Here is a 22,541-nt window from a genome sequence, read left to right as displayed (position 1 = left end):
ATATGTAATGGACTTCACTTGACTGAATCAAGATTTTTTAAATGAGATCCTTGCTATAATAAAATGTGTTTAAGAAAAAATGTTTGTAAAATAAAGATGGATTTTATATATCACTTTGTTCACTCTGAAGTTGAACCATTTGAGGAGAAGTTATTTATGAGATCTGCTTGTCTGATCTTCATGACTCCTCAGCATTTTCCATTGCATGCTATCTGTCAGTTTTCTGTAGAATAAGGAATCCATATCCATCTTCTGAGTATAGCTTTATTACAGAAGCCTTTCAGGCATTTGGACAGATGTATAATGCTGTCTATTTGCATACAGATGAAAAAAGCTTGCTTTCACTTGCATCTCCTTTTTGAATGACCTGTTCATATTCTAGGCCATGAAGAAAGGTGTTAGAAATTATTATCCAAACTTGGGAGTAGTTTCCTTGCCTTGTGCTCATAGTACCTAATGATGAACAGAGTATAAGAGTAATATCACTTCACAGAAGAGTTGCATTCTATGATTCTTTTAATTAAAATCCTTTTTGCTGATGGAAACTTGGTTCTCTGGTGTTTTCCTTAATGTATTCATAATGCATCTGTTTGGTCTCCCTTGCTAGAGATATCTTTCATTATAATCCACTTAACTGAGTTCATAATTAAACTTCTAAATGCAAAGCTTCCTTCATTAAATTTCCAGGTCGTACACTGAAAATCAAAAGTTTGTGGTAGTCAAGCAGGGAATTTGTGGCTTTTACTTTGTCTCCCTCCCACTTTCTCTTTTTTGGCCTTCTAATTATATTGATAGACCTAAAGATATATTTTTAGAACCACTATAGCAATGCCATTTTCTTTATGTTCTGTGATCTTTAAGAGGTTTTTTTTGGTAACTGTGCCATGGTGATAAGGTGCTGGTGCTGGCTGATGAAGAAAGAAGGAAAACTCAGTAAAAATGTAGAGAAAAAACCTTGGTTGTCAGATTTTCAGGAGTCAGCTGTTTCAGCTGTAAAGAAGTTTATTTGGGCAGTAAATGAATTCTCCCCTGCTTCATTGACATGTTGGTTAGATTTTAGCTTTTCTGTACAAGTACTGTATAAAGCAGCATATGCAGAAAGGGGCAGAATGGGAAAAAGGAGAGTAGGCTATTTAAATCAAATATAAGCCAAATGAAATAATGCATACTAAATCTATGGTTATATTTCATCAATCTCCAGGGCTCTGTAAATCATGTCTGGGCTTGGTAGCAAAATATTGGCTAGTATCCTGTTGAGGAAATACAAATGGATAAGTGCATAGTTACAGAACTATGTAGTGAATCCTGACCTGACCCAGTCCTCACTTACTGGGCCACAGCTGTTCTGTTTGAGGTGAGTCTGTTTTCCTATCAGTTAACTGACATTTCCACATCCTCCTGTCAGCAGTCCCTGTTGCAATTTCCCCTTGCCCTGGTAATCACTTGGGCAAGGAGTGTTTGGAAACTTCAGCCAGCTGCTTCACGATCGATCAGAAAAGACCTCTGTTGATTGCAGTGGCTGCTGCCCTGTAAATAGGGATTGGGGAACTTTCATACTCCCCATGTATCCTTTAAATTAGGGGCTATGTAGGGACTGTGAATATGAAACAGTCATGAGTGCCTAATTTACAGTTACATATTTTGAATAGCCCAACAAGTTTCCAAACATTCGTTCTAGTAGTCAGAAGACATGGAGGAAAAACGCCTCTGAACGTATGCAGAGAGGTCCCAGTGACATACAGAAAGCACAGATATTGCTTGAGACTTCATGGCAGACATGAAGTCCTGAGCTGCGCCTGACAGAGCAGTTCCCGCATGGATGTTGAAGTCCCCCAGTACAACAAGCTGAGGGGACTCAAACACCACCACTCAGCCAGCTCAGGAAGGGAGACTGTTCCTCACATGTCCAGTACTATGTTTAGGAGCTCCTATACAGGAGCTGTACACAGTTGCAACACATTCTAACTTCCTCCAGCTCTTTAACTGCTTTCCTTAGACAGGTTTTTACACCCAGGATTAAAAAGGCTGGAAGATGGCCTTTTGCTCCCTTCCCAAAGATATCTCCTCCATAGTTTTCTCTTTCCTTGGCTGCATTTTCAACCCTTCACAAACAAAAACTTCTTTTTGTTCCTTAATGATGCCACGGGTAAAAAATGTTAAGGGAGTGTAATAACAGATCCCATTTTCTTTTAAAGAACCATGATATTACCCAGTTTCACCTTTTCTTATAACTTTCATTTATTCTTAATGATTTTCATCCGAAAAAAACAGGGGAATCGATAGCCTGAATGCAAGGGAGGAAAATTGTAACTTGAATTTGAAATTGCACACTATGCTACCTGATTGCATTTGAGTCACTTGTGAATGAATGAGTGTGTGTGTGTGTGTGTGTGTGTGTGTGTGTGTGTGTGTGTGTATATATATATATATATATATATATATATATATATATTGTATATGCATAAAAACTGCTGACTTCTGAATAAGGAAATACAAACAGGTCCTTTCTTCTTCATCATCTCCTTCATCAACTATGCTAACACATTTGGAGGCTTGAAATACAAACTGACTAATGCTGATGTGAATGTTGGATGCCTACATAATTCAGTTTATTCATGCTGTTGTGGATTGGCATATGGTATCTGTGCATTTTTAAACAGCATTTCTTCACAAGACTATTAATGTTTCAGACTGTGTTATGAAAACTGAGTGTCTGATTCTGATCTTGCTGTTTTACTCTGGTGCAAACTAGTGAAGCCAAAGTAGTTAATCTGGTATATGAAATATGAGAATCTGGTTTTAGCCAGTCTAATTTATTCCTAGTTCCTCTGACTTGATATAATCTCTCTGCTTGTGTCAGAGAGAGCAGCTGGCCTGTTTGGTTTCTCAGCTTTCCCCAAGAAATTACAGGATGATGAGAATTATAAGCAGTGGCCTCACACATGCATACACACTGAGAGAATTCTTTCCAGTTCTTGGTACTCTGATTTTTTTTCTTAGAAGAAGATCAGTGTGCACACACAGGCGATAGGTGATTTTAAGAGCATTTTTGCATTCAGTGTATATCAGTTTAGTCCAGCCATCATAATTATTTGGTCCTCTTGTCCCAACAGCTGAAGATAGCAGAAAGTGGTAAGGAATGCTAGGCATTGCAGTGCAATAGCTCTGGAGGGCTGCATGATACCCATCACAATTTAGTCCAATGAGTTTTTATAAATTTACATTTCTGAAATAAATAATTTTAAGCCATCCTCTTTTTTTTAGTTGTAAACATATCAGTTACAAACATCTCCCCAAAATACAGCACCTGTGTTTGATCAATAAGTTTCATTGTCTTATTATGAAGGAAATCCTCACTTTCCTCCAGCTTGTATTTTCAGTGTAATTTGGAATTGGGTCCCTATAAGAAATAGGCACACACATAGGGTAAACTGGGACCACTTGCTATGCCTGATAACAAGGGGTGATTGCTTTGCATGCACATGGGAGCTAAGGAAGACAGGAGTTGCCTCATTACAGGTCATCCGGGCCATTCCTGGAGCTGGATGAAGTGTGTGCTTCTGTCCTTATCTGGCCACACAAATTAACTGTTGAGGGAGTTATCTCCACTGAGTCCAGGAGTTTGGGTTCATCATCCCAGATAACCTGGGGAGGTGGGTAGCCATATATGTTGCCTTGAGTTCACTGAGAGTTCAATGTAAATCTAACTAAAGATAATAAAGAAAAAAAAAGGCTTTGACCAGTTTTTTTCTTCATCCTGTTTCACCATAATGGTGTCTCCAGGTGTTCACCAGTTGCTCTTTTGGTCTCTTACTTTTCCTACAATTTGCTGCCATGATGAAGAAACAAACTTCACATCTCTCCCTTCTATCCCAGTAGCTAAGGATGGAATCTTACATGCCTTGCTGTAAAACTAGTTACCAAATAAATAAAATCTGGCTTTGCTGAATAAGCAAATCCCATTGGCCTTATACACTTGTCTATTTTACTTCAATATAGCTGGGAAGGTAGACCCTCATTCCACCATGGACAACCATTGTTTATGGCTAACCTTTTTCTGCACTAGATCAAGATATACTCCAGGGTTGGTTGTAGTTGTTAACTGCCTTCAAGTCAACTTGGACTTATGGTACTCTGTGAATGAAAGACCTCCAAGTCCCTGTATCATCAATAGCCCTGTTCAGGTCGTGCAGACCCAGGCCTGAGGCTTCTCCAATGAGTCTGTTCATCTGGAATGTAGTCTTCCTCTTTTCCTACTTCCCTCCACTTTACCAAGCATTATTTTCTTTTCTAGTGAGTCATGTCTTTTCATGATACGGGTCAAAGCATGATAGCCTCAGCTTAGTCATCTTAGCTTCTGTGGAGAGTTCAGGCCTGATTTGCTCTGTGGCCCATTTATTTGTCTTTTTAGAAGTCTTCTTTAACATTTCAGATGAGCTGATTTTCTTCCTCTCAGCTTTCTTCACAGTCCAGTTTTCATGACCATACTTATAAATGGGGAATCCAACCACCCTAACTTTAGTATTCAATGATACATTCTTCAGGATAGTGACATCATATGGTGTCAACTTTTGGCCTTTCTTTAAAGTCAGCAAAATTCATACCTTTTACTTCTCCAGAGTTCCAAGCCTGAGATGTGCAAACAGAACTGAGGTGACCAACTACTACTCCGCTACAAGAGAGGGGGAAGCAGAGCCACTGCTTGCTACATGTGTTTTGCTGGGAGTTGCTACAGGGTTGAGAAAAGCTACTTGATGCCTTGTAAATTATCTGCTTTCTTAGAGGCTCCCAGATAGGGGGCAGCTGTGTTTTAAAACCAGCTTCAGTGACATGCTCAGGTGAGGCTCCTTGGCCAGTCCATTGTGCTCCCCCTTAGTCAAAGATACTTGGGACTTTTATCAAACACACCTTTTAATCTGCTACTAAAGCTACCAAATCACCTTTGACAATACAGTGGTCCCTTGCTATCCACTGGGATTTGGTTCCAGGACATCCCCATGGATACCAAAATCAGTGGATACTCAGGGCTTCTTATATACAACAGCATAGTGAAATGGTGTCTCTTATGCCAAATAGAAAAATCGAGGTTTGCTTTTGGGAATTTGTATATTTTTGGAATCTTTTCAACCTGTACATGGTTGAATTCATGGATAAAGGATACATGGATATGGATGGCTGCCTGTATTCATCGCACGACTTCATAGCCATTTTGTTTCTCCATTGCTCTTAGAGCACCCCTTTACATTGACAGGAAGCATCCATCAATAAGATCCCAAAATGCTGCTATATTATTTTTCCTCAAATGTGGTAACTTCCTGGAGTGGGTGTTCCAGTGTTGGACAGTCATATGAGTAAGTGCCCCCACCAGTATGTTTTTGATTTATTTTAATAATGTGATTGTGGTGGGACCAAGGCTCGTGTGATAGTCCTTGGTGTTTACATGGATCTGCACAAGGATAGCACTTTCCCTTCTTTATAACACTTAGCAGTACGTTTTGCATTGAACAATTTAATTTTATTAACTTTTTTAAAAAATAACAACACTAAGCAGACAACAACAACCTTCTGTTTCTCCCCAATGGCAATTTCAGCTCAGGGCACACACAAAATAAGTAGGACTAGGCCAATCACTTTGCAGTCTGTCAGAACAGTAGGAACAGGAGCACTTTCCTCAATACTGCTGAAATCAGCTTTCAACAAGAAAGAGAAGAGGGAGGTTATGATTATAAGGTGACTGAGGCGAGCTGTTTATGAAAGCTCTAGTTTCATACCCACCAAATGGTCCTGGTTTGGCAAAGACAGTTCTGAGTAATCTTCTATTGTCTCACTTTTTCAGCTGTTTTTAAAATGTCCCACTTTCTCTCTCCTCTTCCAATTTCCCCTCTTTTCTCAGTTTATTTCAGTCACTGTCAACTGAGTTTAAAGTGCAAAAGTATTTTGCATTCAATGCAGAGGAAAGGGGAGAGGTGCGGGCAGAATCTTGTCTACTAGGCTCTGGAAAAAAAGCAAACTGTGGCAGCATTTTCAGGCTTGTAGATTCGTCCTCATTAATAACAATTTCTGTCCTCGCCACACTCCGGTATTGTTTGGCCACATGTGTCCCAGTTTTCATCTGTGAAATGTTGGAGGGTATGTAATTTCATAAAAGTTGGGTTTGATTTGTAATTAGCTCAGGAATTATGATTTTCTTAAGTCTACAATGATGCAGATAGAGCTGCAACTGAACGTCTAAGGGAGGAGCAGGATATAAGTATAAATAGCAGGATTAATAACTTGTTAGACTCAAAAACAAACCCCCCAATTAAGCTGAATTAGTGTTAAGAACAATTTCCATGGAGAAATTGGCAAGCACATAATTTACATATTTTCCTTTCCCAGGAAGGCCTGCATTAATAGCTTTTAAATAGTTTCCATTTGCTAGGGTGTTGAAGTATATGAATGAATGAAGTTAGATAAAAATGTCATTACACTTCTATTTTGGGTAGCCTATATCTGATAAATATAATTGCAAAACTTTATCATGATAGAGACTGTTCCACCATAATTTAAATAAAACCACTGTTTTCTTTTTCTTTTTTAAATTATATATCTGCTTTGGACTGTATTTTCCAGTTTATCTTTGCCTTATCAAGAACTGAACACCATGTATTATGTATAGCAACAATGGTTTGCTTTATAAGGTGAGAAATAGAATAGGTTGGAACTAAACTTTTAATAGCTGGTAACTTTAAAGAAAAGCACAAAAATTACGTGACTAAACCTTTGTGGAAAGAAGCCTTTTCCCTTATATTTGGCTTATGCTATTCCTAGATAGGCAGCTTCATGCTATAAAAAGTAAGATAAATGACCAGTAGAAAATGTAAAATGTTAAAAACCAAGATAAATGCTTAGGAGGCAAAAGAAATGCATGACATATGAAGCATCAGAAAATCAGCCATTTATAAATTTGTTCTAAGTAACAAAGCAATGTTGCTGTTGCATTTTGTTCATGTAATATTTAGGTGTCAGAGATACTACCATTTGTATTTCAGCTTTGTGAAACATCTTGAAAATCTGTGGGTTTATTTTTTTAAAATGTTGGACCTGGTAGCATGTGGGGAAGTGTTGTACTCCAATTCAGGAATGGGTAACAACTGCCCTTCAGATATGGTTGGTCTACAACAATTTGGGACCTTGATACTTGAGAGAACACATCTCCCTTTATGTCTCTGCCTGATGACTCAGGTGTGATGGGGTGTGTGCGTGTGGTTCCTCTGTGACCCAACAGTGAGGTCAGTAATACACAGTGTTGGAACATGCAACAGGGACTTATCAGCTGTGGCACCCCAATTGTGGAACTCTCACTTTTAGGAGGCTTGGTTGGCATCAGCAATCATTTCATTTTGGTGCCAAGTAAAAGGCCTTTGGGCTTCAATTATTCATCTCAAATATGAATGTCCATACAGTAGTACAATAATATCTAAAATCCACAAATCAGTGGTACCTTTATTTGGCCAACGAAGATGCACAAAATTCAAAGCTCCACTGGCTTCTTCATTAGCAAAGATGTTAAAAATCATACAGGAGAAGTTTTTTAAAAATGAGCAAGTTAGTAACAGTCCTCATTTTGCCAAGATGTTGTTGTGTTGTTCTGTCCTGAAATGGTGTGAAGAGAGATCTATGCAGGCAGACCCCTCTTCCTTCTTATTACGTGGTAGTGGGAACAAAACATTTCAGAGTTGAGCAGATAAAATTTGAACTGCTTTAGCAATACACAAAGGTACTTCCTCTGAGATTCAAGATGTCTTAGTTCTCTGTGAGATCACATCCCCCTTTGTTAAGAAGGTGTCACTGTTTTGTGGATTTTGGATTGTACTTCGCTATATGGCCAACATAGCTAGCCCTGGAAACGAATGTTCATAGTTTCTTTTTTTAAAATTAAAATACTTAAAATCTGTTTTTACTCATTATTATGTGTAATAAATTTAAGCTAATTTAACTTATTTTTATTGTTTCAAATTGTTTAAACTGTTGTTTTAATGTTATTTGTAAATTGCCTTGTGATCTTTTTGATATGGAGCAGAGCAGAAATATTTCAATTAGAGAGACAGATAGACTTCCATGCACTTTGGCAAGCCAAGTTCAGGAGGACTATCACTGGTCAATTCCTGGTGTAATTATTCCACAGATGGCTGGAAGACTAACTGTAGTATCTTGTGCATGCTTAGCCTGGGAGGAAGAAAACACACAATGGCAAAATACAGAAGTGGTAGCTGCCAATCATACTGAGGGTGTCCTTGACATCCCTTGAAGCACACTACCAGTGGCCACTTTGCCAGGGAAGATGTCACTGTGTTGTGGCACTTGGAAGTAACCAATAAACTTCCAGTAATGAACAGAAGACCAGTGTATGGACCCAGTTCCTGTGTCCCAATGACACAGTACTTCTAGTCTAATACAAGTCTACAGGGCCCCTTATAGGCAGGAGTTTGAATCTCTTAATGCTGCTCATAGTCACCCCTTTGGAGCATAACTCAAGCAACCCTGCAGCATGTAGCCATCTTGGCAAGATTTCTTCAGAGAGCACCCACAACCTCCTGGGACAAGAGTTCAAGCACAACCCAGGGAGAGAGAGGAGGACACTTTTTTGGCAAGGAAAGCAAGGGCATGTGTATCAGACATGCAGTGGTCACAGCTGTATGGCACTCAGTACAGAGGGAGGTAGGATGACTAAATGTGAAACTGTACTTCTGTAAAATGCTTCAGTGTTCAGAAGCATTAATGTATTGCACCATGTTTGTTGTTCTTTGGACCAGATAAGTGTTCCAAAAATGACAACAAGGATACATGCTCACATGTGCAGGAAAATGCAAATGACCATAAGTACTCACTTGTGCACATAAAACCATGTCAATTGTGGTTTTATTGTCTTTGGACATTCTAAATCTGGAAGTATATGTACTGGACATGTCTTAGACATTCTGGGTAGATATGTGTAGCTACCTTTTCTTTTTAAATCCATGTTGATACACATTTGTGTGTATTGGATAGATACAAGATAAGACTTTTTAAAAGGATAAAGTACCATAGTGACATACTAGAAACCTGATAATTTTCTTGTTGGGTTAAGATATTCTTCTGCTCCAAGTTGTTTAATGAGATGTGACTGGTTAATATTGTTAGGACCCCTGTGATATATTCTTTGAGGGGTGGGAGTTGTTCTACATGAGTGATTTTTTTATGTTTAACTTTTGTTTGTTTTCTAAGATGCTTTGAGTTTGTTTTAAAGTAAAAGATGTACAGTCGGTCCTTCTTATACATGGATTTTTTATACACGGATTTAAGCATACACGGTTTGAAAATGTTCCAAAAAAGTATAAATTTACCTTGATGTTCCATTTTTTATTAGGGACACCATTTTGCTATGTCATTATACTTAATGGGACTTGAGCATACACGGATTTTGTTATACACGGGGGATCTTGGAACCAAACCCCAGCGTATAACAAGGATCCACTGTATAATAAATGGAAATAATAATAATTCATGGGTATCTTCATGGAAAAAACACATTTTCAAATGGGATTAATGATGCTTGGACAGCCAGTCCCAACTCCCCAACTTCACATCATATATACATGCAGCGAATTGTGGTTGCACTTAACTTCCTTTGGGTCAATCTCAACTCATGGGCCCCATACAGACAGGCCAAAATAAAGCTGCTTCGGGCCACTTTGAAGGTATGCTGTTTAAATGATGCATGTGTCCTAAGAGTTCAGAAGCTGCACCAAAGCCACGCTCCAGTCCTTCTCCAGTACACATCTCAAATGAGTTATTTTTTCTTTCTCTCCACTTTTTCACTGTCCAACTCTCACATTTCTACATGGTGATGGGAGTACTAAGGCTTGCATGAGTCGGACTTTAGTGCTCAGTTGCATATCTGTGCACTTTAGGATCTTGTCTAGTTCTTTCATAGCTGCCCTTCCCATTCCTAGTCTTCTTCTGATTGAGATAGCTGGTAAAAAACAACAACAACCAAAGCACACAGCTGACGGGAACTTTCTACCTTTTGTGCATTCTTTTTTCAACATGGATGGAGTAATCATGTGGGAAAATATATGAAGTATCACTTGAAAAATTGTAAGAGGTGATTCATGGTGTTCTTATGATCTCATTATCAACTCAGAATTTAAGGACATGAGAATGATACGTTCTTTATAAAAGTGACATTTTAAAAGTTAAACTGAAGACTGTGCTCCTTAATAAACTTGTCTTCACTTTTAAAAAATTCTCTCTGTTTTAGGAATAGTGGAGTGAACTGGATTGAACTCCATGAAGTATGATTCTAAGGGATAGCTGGTTTTGCGCTCACTGGGCATGGCAGACCACAAGAAGATGCTTGGTTGTACTTGCTGTCTTGTTATTACATACGTCTAGTCTGGAAGGCAGAAAATCGCATCAGTTTGTCTGGAAGACAGGTAGGAATGCATATTTATTTACCTGGTTCTTTGCACAGTTAAGGAACTTTGGACTTAATTATAAAACTATTCAGAATGTATGGTTCTTCAGAATGCAGTTGGACACTAAACTCTATATGCAAGCTGATATAACAAACAAATGGAATAAAGAGTAAAAGCCAGTCTTCTTTGTGCTCTAGCTTTCTCCATGCACATTGGATTTATTTTTACAGGTTGTTGTGACGGGGACAGCTGTACCACATGTTTTTTTGAACATCAAAATAACTTTTAACATCCCTTAAATGGGCTCATGCATGCCAAATAATAATACTTCCAACAACTATTATTGTATGTTTTCATTTGTTTGTTTTCACTCTAATTCCTTTCAGGTTCTAGTGGCTTGCCTTCTGCCTAGTTCCACATGGAACTTACCCTTGTGAACTTACTCTACCTTTATAGAATTATAGACCCTTGGAAAAAACAGATAATCTCTACCTTAAACAGAAAGAGATGGCAGTTTGCCACAATTTTAATTATTGCCTTCTACAGATATATCTGCATGTTCTGAAATGTAACCTGTTCAGAGATGTGATAGAAGTATGGTGATGTTATATATCCCTTCTCCTGTTTGGCCGCACAGTTCCAACTGTTGGGCTGTGGTAATTTCCCATAGTGGCTAGGGGCCTAGCCTTTTAACCCTAAGATCCCTGCTTCTATCTAGTACTTGAGTCCCAAGTTGGCCATTATAATACACCAGGAGATATGTTTACTGGTGGGCTCAGTCTGGTAGCACATGACCCAGTTCTCTTACAAAGGTCTAATCTGCACTGCAGAAATAATGCAGTTTGACACTGCTTTAATTTCCATGGCTCATTGCCATAGAATTCTGGGATTTGTAGGTTGTTGTGGCACCAGAGCTGTCTCACAGAGAAAGCTGTATATGTCACAAAACTACAAATCCCAGAATTCCATAGCATTGAGCATGGCAGTTAAACCCATGTCAAACTGTATTATCTCTGCTCTGCAGATTAGACCTAAATAAGTCAGAAATAAAATATATTCAGGCTCAGAGGTTTTTTAAAAAAACAAAGCGGGAAAAGCTTTTTGTATAGCACAGAAGTTTAAACATGTAGCATTCTGCTGGCTCCAGATACAATACAGTGGAGCACTTTAGTTAAAAAAAAGTAATACTTACCACCTAACTCTTCCCACACTCTGCCATCAAACCAAATTTTTATCATGTTCTCATCAGCTCAGTATCTATTACCAATTGGATGTATCTATCCCTACCTCCAGCCATGTCTCTATTCCTAACTGGCCCTATCTAACCATTTAACAGACTAGCATCTGGTTTTATATTACTTTACCCATAGCCCCAGACCCACCCTTTTGAAGGTTGTGATTGGCTGGCATTATTCAGGATTTCCAGGTTCCTCTCTTCACAAACAATGAATAAAGCCTTTTTTAAAAAGACCGATATTTTGAACTTATTTTACTTTTTTTTTTTTTACTGTATCAAAAAAGCAGAGGCTGCAAGTTCAATCATATTGTTGATTTCTTAAATCTATCTCATTCCCTTGAATTCTGACCAGGTAATGTTGGCAAGATCAATAGTTTTGTGGGGGTGGAATACTTGTCTGAACTTTTCCACTAAATTGCATTGCTACAATGAAGTGATGGAACAGGAATCTCTTAGCACCCTACTGTGCAATACATAATCTTATCTGCACTGGGATCTACCAGTGTATCTCTCATGTGCTGTAAGTATTTGGCAATTGGACTGCTGAAACAGAAATTGTTGAGGCAACTTGATTCACATAGTCTATGCCCTTCCTTGGTTCCTAAGCAGGGGACAAATCTAAACCATACTGCAGAGACTTTCTTTTCTTTTCTTCCCCTTCTTATTTTGTTGTATTCGGCACTTAGCTTTGTCTTTTACTTCTTTTATCTGGAGACTTGTTTATTCAGGGCTTATCATGTAGTGTTTCTGTAGGGTAATTTAAGTTTTCTAAGACTTTAGCCTTTCATAAGGAAACAAAAATATTGAATATCAAAAATGTCAAATCCAAGCCTGTTAGGGTCTAGCTTTAAATTAGCAGAGCAGCAGAAATGTGCTGTTGTCTAACTATGCTTTCCTAAGAACTGAGACTGACTCCAAAAAAGAAACAAGCATGTAGCTTGTCGTTTAAAACAAAAATTTGCTAATGCCTTTAATCTATACAGTGGGCCCTTGTTATCTGCTGGGGTTTGGTTCCAGGAGCCCTGTAGATAACAAACTCCACGGACGCTCAAGTTCCATTATATACAGTGGCATAGTAAAGTGGTGTCCCTTATATAAAATGGAAAATCAAGGTTTGCTATTTGGAATTTATACTTTTTTGGAATATTTTCAAGCCATGGAAGCTTGAATCTATGGATAAAAAATCAGTGGATAAAAAAAATCTATGGATAAGGAGGGCTGACAGTATTTACATAGAGGCTATATCCTAATGTAGCTAGTGAATAGTTCAGGTTAAGAAGAGATATTTATCTCACCATCTTTCCAAAGAAAGTTGAGAGGGGGAAGATGGAGGACTAACAGTTCAGGAGGAAAACTTGAAAGAATGTCTGTTAGTCCCAAACGGGAGTGACCTAAGTCATATGGTTAGTATGAATGAGAGAGAGAGGAGAGTTTGCATGCAAAAATCTTCCAACAGTTTCTGATAATCTTTCCAATATCCATTGCCAGTTTCCACTCATAGTTGAAGGGTCCATATCTGGATGAAGAAAAGGAAAGAGTTCGATTTGAGCAGGTTCTTTTCACATACATTTCTTGCAGCTTAAGTATTGGCTTAACATATAACTTAAGATTGCTTAAATCTTTAAATTTAAATGGTTAAAAATGGTAATATAATATATGTAGGTTTTCTGTTTTCCACAAAGTCACCTTCAGTGTTGTTAATGAGAATGCTTTTGTTTCAGTTCCTGAATATCAGTAAACTTCGACAAGTGGAAGTCATCAGCAGGTTTTTTCTTTCCTTTCGAGGCATATTGAACTGAATGCAAGAAGCCACATGTAAACATAATTATGATCTCAACCTTAACTCTATTTATGAGTCAATTAAACAGAATCTTTACAAACACAGTCTGAGATCTAAGGTTTGGAGTTTGTAAAATTAGATATCAAAGATATCCTAAAATGATATATAGCATTAGCATAGTATTGATTGATGATCTTTGTGGAAAGTTTATTTGGGGGTCATTTTAATTAGCACTTTAATTAGATAAATAATTTGTTACCTATATTTTTTGCAAAGTGGAGTTTCCAGTAGGAAGACTGAATGCAGATAACTTTTCTTTTATACGCAGCTTTTGGTGAGAAAATGCTGAAAGATATAGCTTTCAAAAGTTTCTCAAGTTCCTTGTTACATTTATATTGTGAACCGAAAGTGCAGATTATTGTTCACAAGATGTTAACCCTTTCTAGGAATACAATACCTTGTAGATATTTTGACCTTTGCAGGCATATTTTCATTGATTCTATAAGACATCTCAGAAGTTTTAAGAAATCTTAAAATGTCATTGAAAACAATTGATCTTTTACTTGGATGTGTGCTCAAAACACTTGTGTGTCACGTACTGATTTGTAAATCTCAGTGTCAGAATAGAAATTCTGTTTAATGGAATAAAACAGAATATTACACTGGTCTACTTTTTGTGACTGATATTAAGCTATGGTGAAGTACAGACAGTCACATGAAATGGCACTATAATTTTTAGAAATTTCCTTTTGCTGTGCTTTATCCATCTTGTCTAGTATGTTGAGAATGAGCTGATAGGATGAATTATTCGGCAGTTATGAGATGTCTTTTCTGGGCTTGCTGTCAGCCAAGGAGATCCAAGTGGTCTTTTCAGCAATTTTTTCCCCTTAAACTTTGAATGGTATTTTAAGACTGAAACCGGAGGAAGCAACAGTAAACTAGGATTCCAAACTACTGAATTGGATTGTATCACATAGACCTGGGTGAACAAATATGAGTGGCTGGGAATCAGATTGTGTGAACTGTGATCTCTCAGACGTTATGCAGCACCACAAAAGATGTGACTCCAGGAAGAGGCCTCCCAACCACAGTGCAATGTCAGTGTAGGTTCCCACAAGGTGTTTGTAATGCTCTAGTCTAACAGGGCTTCATCTCAGCAACCGTGGTATTTATTTGGCAGTCCCTACCAGTGGAGTCCCTTCTAGTGGACAGTAAGGAAAGAGTGAGAAGTAAATGCTTAAGGTTACTCTTACAGGTTGGTGGACTGGTTACAATAGTTCAGAAATTCATGCTTCTTGACAGCTCTTGGATAGTGATCTTTTGACATAGCACAGGGACGTAGCTAGGATTTGGGAAGGGGGGGGTCCAGACTAAGTGCCACCATTATAATGGGGCTTGAGTGCGGCGGCGCAGCAGCACACACCATTCATTTTTCTAATGGAAGGGGGGGTCCGGACCCCCAGATCCCCCCCCCGGCTACATCCCTGCATAGCATGGTCAATACTGGGGTGACAACTTATGACCTTTGCTATGTTGTTCAATTCAACCCCCCTCCCCCAGTGTCATTGCCTGTGCTGGCTGGGGCTTATGGCAGTTGCAGTCTAACATCTGGAGGGCCATGAGTTGCCCATTTCTGATCTAGGTGATAGATCAGATTTGTGTGGTGGTAGATGAATCTGTGTGGTAGATATTGTTCCTATGAGATGACAGGCTTTGTTTTTTTTAAAATCTGGAAAAATGAAGCAGCCAGAACTATGGGCATGGTGCAAATAGATCTAAATGTGCACAGACTAGAGCTCATTTTAGCACAGATGTGAGCAGAGAAGTAATACTTTCCTGTAACTGTAGTATCTTGCAGTGCAGTCCAGAGGAACAATTGCAAGTGGTCAGGTTAATAACTTAAGTTAGGACTCAGAGAGACCTTAGAGAACCTCTGGTGGGCTGTTGTGATTCATTTTCAAATAATGTGTTCAGAACATCATTTGATGTTATTTCAATTTTTGTGCCATCTTTGACACAGAGCAACTACTGAATGTCACCAGGCCACTTGCCTGCAAATATGGAACACTCTCTGAGACCAACTTCAAAGGTCTTACTGTGGGGCCTTCTTCACACTACACCATTTATAACACTTTGCTACTTCCTTTAAGTGCTATGGATACGTCCTAGGACATCTTGGGATTTGTAGTTTGGCAAGCAATGAGACCCTCTAGCAGAGAATTGTAAGTTACCACACTACAAATCCCAGGATTCCCAAAAGTCTGTAACTGTTTAGTGTGGCAGAGGCCTTATGTCCCTACTTTCAAAAACCAAGTGAGTGACAACAGGGGACACAGTTTGCCCACCAAGTGTGTCTTTGTAATGCTATGCCCTTTACAAAGATTGGTGGCAGGCACCAAATGGAAACCATTTGATTTGTGCAGGGTTTTGACAGCTGATTTACTTTTACTTTTAGTTATTTTATTGTTTGTGTAGCTTTATTACTTAGAATGAATTTTCATTTGTCTGTTGTACAGATATTTTATTACAATCTGCAACTCTGCATTTACAAAAGACCAAATGCATCCTAGCAATTTACTAGATGTTTCCTTTTTGGAGCATGTTTAATAAATGTTTACACATATAAAAGAATAAGGCTTGTTTTGCTAGTATAATTGCCAGTTCTGGGGAAAATATGTGATAATTATATCTTCTTTATTTTAATTCTAATATAAGTAGTTAATTTAGGTATAACAGCATATTTACTTTTCCCCTACCCCATTCCACAAGATTAGTAGTGGAGATGCTCTTTTTTACCACAGTGTATTCATAGTGAAATTCTTTCATAGAGCTGTATTGGTAAAATTTTAGTATAAATTAATAAGAACAGCGATATCGCCAAAGCCACATTTTGTAACATTATCTTTTCTGTTTTACATCTCTTATTTACTTCCATCTGAGACATGCAGAAATAACTATTTTGTATGGGCATCTTTTTTAAAAACTGTATATCTTTTGTACATCTGTCTGCCACACATGGAATGAATTGCCCTTTTTGTGACCTAACATTTTGTCTGCCATATATTTCATGCATTTTCTTAGAAGTAATGAACCATCTGGTCATTGTCTTAAAAGAAAATTGCTTACAAAAAACACTAAGTTGTTTCTTGTCTTCAAATACATCACAAATTTCCAGGTTACCCAGATGTTACACCTAGTTTATCATAGTAACTCTTGTTCTTTTTCACAATAAAATACAGACAGTATTTTGACAGTATTTTATATGTCTGCTTTCTAAAACCTAGCTGGGTGTGTGAATGTCTTCAGTATATGCATGTATGTGCTTATATGTCTTTCTGTGTTCACACACACACACACACACACAGAGTATGCAATGATAACCTACTGTGTATACTCATGTATAAGTCTAGAAATTTTAGTCAAAACATTGACCCAAAAAACCTGGGTCGAGTTATCCACAGGTCAGTGTAAGTACTGTACTTTAACTTGTCTATATATAAAAAAGGAACCTCCCCCTTTCTCTGAATAGAGTGAGAAAAGGCAAGAGCTTAGTCTATCCTGGGAGCACCAAAAAGAAGCTCTGTCATCCTTCCAGCCTTTAGGATGAGCACAAACAGTTATGCCCAGCTAGAATTTTCTAAGTTCTTTGGCGTTATTTTCCTTTGCATCATCCTTTATATCCTTTCTTACATGCCCCTAGGTTTTACCCTCGACTTATCCACGTGTCATATCAAAATCCATAATTTTGGTCCCAAAACCTGCCCTCGACTTATACGGTATCTTTTTATTTTCTTGTAACATTCAACCCAACTATCAGATACTGTCTGCTATTCCATTCTTGGGCAAGGTTCTGGAGCAAGTGGTGGCCTCCCAGCTCCAAGGGTTTCTGGATGAAGTGGATTATCTAGATGCATTTCAATCTGGATTTAGAGCAGGTTATGGGACAGAGACAGCTTTGGTCACCTTGGTGAATGATCTGTTTAGGAAACTGGCCAGGGGGAGTGTGTCCCTGTTCTGCTGGACCTCTCAGTCGCTTTCAACACCATTGACCATGGTATCTTTCTTGGCTTCCTGTCTGGGATAGAACTTGAAGGCACTGTTATGCAGTGGCTCTGGTCTTTCTTGGAGGGGTGAACTCAGAGGGTGGTGTTGGGGAACTCCGACTCCCTGGCTGTTGGCCTGTGAGATCACTCAGGGTTCTGTTTTGTACCCCATGTTATTCAACATCTACATGTAATGGCTGGGAGAGGTCATCTGGAGTTTTGGGGTGCAGTGTCACCAATATGTGGATGACACTCAACTCTATTTCTCCTTCCTAATTCCAAGGATGCTTTGTCTGTACTGAACCAATGTCTGCTGTTAATATGGATAATGTCAAACAAATTGAAACTTAATCCAGACAAGACAGAGATGCTCCTGGTCAGTCGTAAGGCAGATCAGGGAATAGGGATTTTGCCTGTGCTGGATGGGATTGCAGTCCCCCTGAAATGTCAGGCTCGCAGCTTGAGTGTGCTCCTGGACACAGCCTTGTGCCTGGCTGCATTTGCACAGTTAACATTAATGCACCAGCTGTGTTGGTTCCATGAGAAGTCTGATCAGTGACACATGCTTTGATTACATCCTTCTTGAACTACTGTAATGGGACTGCCTTTGGAAACTGTTCAGAAACTTCAGTGGGTTCAAAATGCCGCAGCTAGAATGCTGATGGGGGCCAGTTATTGGGAGCATATAACTCACTTGTTGAAACAGCTTCATTGGCTACCGGTTCATTTCTGCTGGGCACAATTGAAAATGCTGGTCATGACCCATAAAGCCCTATTTGGCTTAGGCCCACACTATTTGAAAGGCCAGAACCTTAAGATCTTCAGGAGAAAGCTTTTTTCCCCCAATTCTGTCACCATCACCGACTCACTTGGTAGGATACAAGACAGAGCTTTCTCAGTGGCTGTGCCTGCCCTCTGAAACACCTTTCCACAAGCGGCTAACCTGGACTCCCCTTGTTTGTCTTTTGCAGGCAAATGCTTAGTCAGGGAAGGGTGTTTTAAATATATATATATATATATATATATATATATATATATATATATATATATATATAAAATCTGTTTAAGCTTTTCTAGGTTTTAATCAGTTTTATAGTGTTTTAATGTGGTATTTTAAGTGGATTTAAACGTTTTTGTAAATGTTTTTAATTTGATGTTATGGAAGGCACCTTGGATCCCAGCCTGGGAGAAAGGTGACATATAAATAAAGTAAGTAAGTAAGTAAGTAAGTTCATATTGTAACATTTTGTAAGGAATTAGAACAGTGTTATTTAAATAAATTCAGTTCATAACTCAATGCATGTGTAAATTTTATACATTCAGCCTCACATCCAGCCACACTCACATAGACCAATGCTCACAGATATATACACACTCAGTCATGCTCTTTCATTCCTTCTTTTAAACACATACTAATTTATACTCTCTCACACACAGTTACACAGAAATACTCATTTTCTTGTGTATATGTACAAGTGCATATGTGAGTAGGTAAAAAAGAGATGAAGGCTGATTGTGTGTGTGTGTGTGAGAGAGAGAGTGAGAGAGAGAGAGAGTGAGAGAGAGGAGAGACTCTGATTGAATGTATCTGAAGTAGAGAGTCAGAAAAAGATCTTTGCTGATTGTTTGTTAGAGATAATTAGTATGCAAGAGATGGCCACTCACATACAGAGAGAGGTACTAAGGATGTGTGAGAGAATTAATGTGTGTGTGACTGTGAGATGGAGTGTCACAGTGTACGTGTAGGAGAAAGAATTAACATGTGAGAGAGTTTGAGAATGTGTGTGAATCAATGTCTGGGAGGGAAAGAAAGAGGCCATGACTTGTGAGTGTGTGTGTGTAAGAATTAACTGGCTAAAAAGGTGTGAGGGAGGAAGCAAGCAAGAAAAAGCATTCAGTTGAGCATGCGTGAGCATGTGAGTGAGAGAGAGGCTTGTGGGTGTCACTGACAAAGAGAGAAATGAATCCTGTGTAGCACTATATGAGACTGAAAGAAAGTCCTCTGAGAGCAATCGGTCAGTGGCTCAGAGAATTAGTATGAATGAGCCCTTGTGAGAGGGAGCATGGGGGAAAAAAAGAGCGAGAGAAATTGTGTGACTGAGTGTGAGAGAAAATGCATTTACATGTGCCAGTGCTTTGGGGGGCAGGGTAATGGGGCCAATTGGAAGCTGGTTTGGTTGGCCCCCCCAAATCTTTGTTCATTCCTCCTCTCCTAGGACACCATCCAGTCTCCACCCCTTCTGCCTGCCTTACCAGACCAGAGGAATAGCTTGCTATGCACCTTCACCTGTGAGTGGAAGTCCCCAGCTGGCCAGTCAGGAGAGTGGAGGTGGCAGAGTAGGGCAGCAGCGAGTCAAGGCATACACTATGCTCCAGCAGCTTGCAGGAATCAGTGTGCATGCACCACTCCTATGCCAGTTGGTCTGATGTGTTATTCATTCAGGAACAGAGCCACCAAGGAAGGGGGCCAAGCTAGAGCCAAGCAAGAGGCACCATCACCAGGGGCCATTGCAGAGGCTGGCACTGGACTGAGCTGATGCTCTGGTTGAGGCTACAGCAGTGTCTTATCTCAAGAACCATGGGATTGATGGGACAGGTGGATGAAGAAGAATTGGTGGCTCGGGATGGGCCTCACACAAGGCCATGCCGTTCCTGTCCCACATGGCAGAAGCAGCTACTCCAACCACTGTTTTCACTTTTCTCTTCTCTTCCAGAACAGAAAAATTTTACGAAGAGAAGGAAAAGGAAAGATCAGGGCCTCCAAGTCTCGTGCCCTCCTTGAGCATCTCCTGTGCCCCCACAGTGGTCTTGCCCCACTGTTGGAGAACAACTGCTTTAGAACAAAGCAGATTAGGCTTTGTCTTCTTGCTTGGCCATGAAAACCCATTGGGTTTCAGGGTCAGTGGAAGGGAAAGGCAAACCCCCTCTGAACATACTCTGCCAAGAAAATTCTGTGATAGGTTCATCTTAGGGTTGCCATAAATCGGAAATGATTTGAATGCACACAGCAGCAACAGAATTTATGCTCGGCCTAATCTAATTTGTGGTTTATTCTGATGATAAAAATTGCAAGAGGGAACAACCAGGTACCCCTCTTTGAATTCTTTGGATGGAAATGCAATAAAGAAATAATAGTCTTTATTCATGTTTTATGCTTATTCTGATGTTTGGCATTTTTCTTACATTAAATACTTATGCAGCTGGGGTTTTAAAAGATTGATTTGAATATCTGAATAATGTCTAATATGTAAGAAGGGTGCCAGTGAACTAGCTGTCCACATTTCCATTGGTACTGGGGGCTTGACATCTGATCTGAACTGAGTTAGCTTAGCATACAACAGAGTGATTATTTTGTATTTGCTAATGCATTTCTCTTCTGCACTGATTGTAGATTTCAATGCCTGAAGCTGACTTGTAGCTAGAGTAAGAAAAAAAAGTATTATTTCTTTATTATTTCTTTTATTCATTTATATTCTGTCCTTTTTCCCAATAATGGTACTCAAAGCAGCTAACAACATATTTAATGACTGTACAGATTAAAACTATACAAAGTCATTTATAGAAGTATAAATGTAAGAATTATTTAAAAAGTGATTAAATAAGTTCTTAAGTTAATACATTAAAAACATTAAAATTCATTACAATACTATATACAAACATTAAAAACAGCACTGCTGAGCATCAAAAGTTCACCCTAGTTAGTTTTTAAAAACATAGTGGCATAAAAATGTTTTGCTGACAGAAGGAGAGCAAGGGTGAGGTCATCCCAGTCTCCCTAGGGAAGGTGTTCCCAAGTATGGGAGCAGCCATCAAGAAGGCCTTCTCCCTTATTCCCACCAAGAAGAAGGTGGCAAGGCAGATGATAACAGAACATTAAGTGGCTCATAAAGAGAGGTGTGTGTGCATGTGTGTGTATATGCTCTCAAGTCATCTGTCAATCTATGGTGATCCCATGAATTTCATAGGGTTTTCTTAGACAAGGAATACTTAAAAGTGTTGCCATTTCCTTCCTTTGAAATATATAGCCTACCGGACCTAATATTTTTTGGTGGTCTCTCATCCAAAATTATCTTATGCTGATCCTGTTTAGCTTTCAGAATCACAGGGGGCTGGGTGTCTTTAGGACATTTATATGTCTGCTTTCTAAATAACCTGGACCCAAGCCATATAGGGTTTTATAGATCACTCCCCCCCCCCCCAAAAAAAAAATGTTTTTGGAACATAATTCACAGTATCCTCCAGGTAGTGGCCTTCCTGCCTGTGTAGTTTTGGGAGCTGTACTTAAAAAAAGAAAAGAAAGGAAAAGAAAAGAAAAGAAAATGCTGTCAGGGATGATGGGAGTTGTAGCTCTTCACCTCTGGCTCGAACTCACCACCTTGTTATGCACCGCGCTGACCAGTTTTGGCCAGTGGTTAAAGCTTTGCTCTAAAGCAGCAGAGTTACAGAGAATAGGCTGAAGACCCTGACAAACTCTCCAAGCCTTCTCACTCTTGCTTCCACAGAAGTCTTCACCCTTCTTCAGGATCCAGCTGGCTCTTGTATCTTCATCCAAGACACCAGACAACTCAGTAGTCTTATATAAAAGATCTACTTTATTCTACTATATACAGCTCCAAAACTATCCAATACAACAATACTACTCCTCACTACTACTACCCACAAAATACATTGGGATTCATAGCCATTATTATAGTCATTGGAAAACAACACCCACTCTTGTCAGTTTCCACCCAGTGGGCATGTACAACCATTTTCATTGGTTCTCTTGGTTCATCCCACAATTAATGATTTCATCATTTCACCTTGTCCACTTAACAATTCTCAGGTGTGTTCAATTATCCACTTTGCATTTCTGTCCTTGGCATTTAGGACTTGTTAATTACATTATCATTTTCACCTGTGTAGCTCCTAATTGTTTCTGCTGAGTCATCCTGACTCTCACATACATGTTTTATTTCATTCACTGTATATCCCATGTTGCTTTTTCCTTAACAAATGCAACGTATCCAAGTTCTACTTTTATCATATCATAGTTCAAAGAC

General features: G+C 39.0%; 1 protein-coding gene across 1 annotated transcript in view; it reads left to right on the top strand.

Moving 5' to 3' along the window:
* Positions 1 to 22,541, top strand: part of THSD7B (thrombospondin type 1 domain containing 7B) — a 628,673-nt gene that overhangs the window by 100,292 nt on the left and 505,840 nt on the right. Inside the window, exon 2 of the mRNA XM_042446231.1 lies at positions 10,283 to 10,457. Within this exon, the coding sequence (XP_042302165.1) occupies positions 10,319 to 10,457 (139 nt within the window). The 5' untranslated portion in view covers positions 10,283 to 10,318. The remainder of the gene's footprint in view (positions 1 to 10,282; positions 10,458 to 22,541) is intronic.

The sequence above is a fragment of the Sceloporus undulatus genome, chromosome 1 (genome assembly GCF_019175285.1).
Source record: "Sceloporus undulatus isolate JIND9_A2432 ecotype Alabama chromosome 1, SceUnd_v1.1, whole genome shotgun sequence".
Lineage (NCBI taxonomy): Eukaryota > Metazoa > Chordata > Lepidosauria > Squamata > Phrynosomatidae > Sceloporus > Sceloporus undulatus.
The sequence above is the reverse complement of the archived record's forward strand: the minus strand, read 5'-3'. Positions and strand labels throughout refer to the sequence as shown.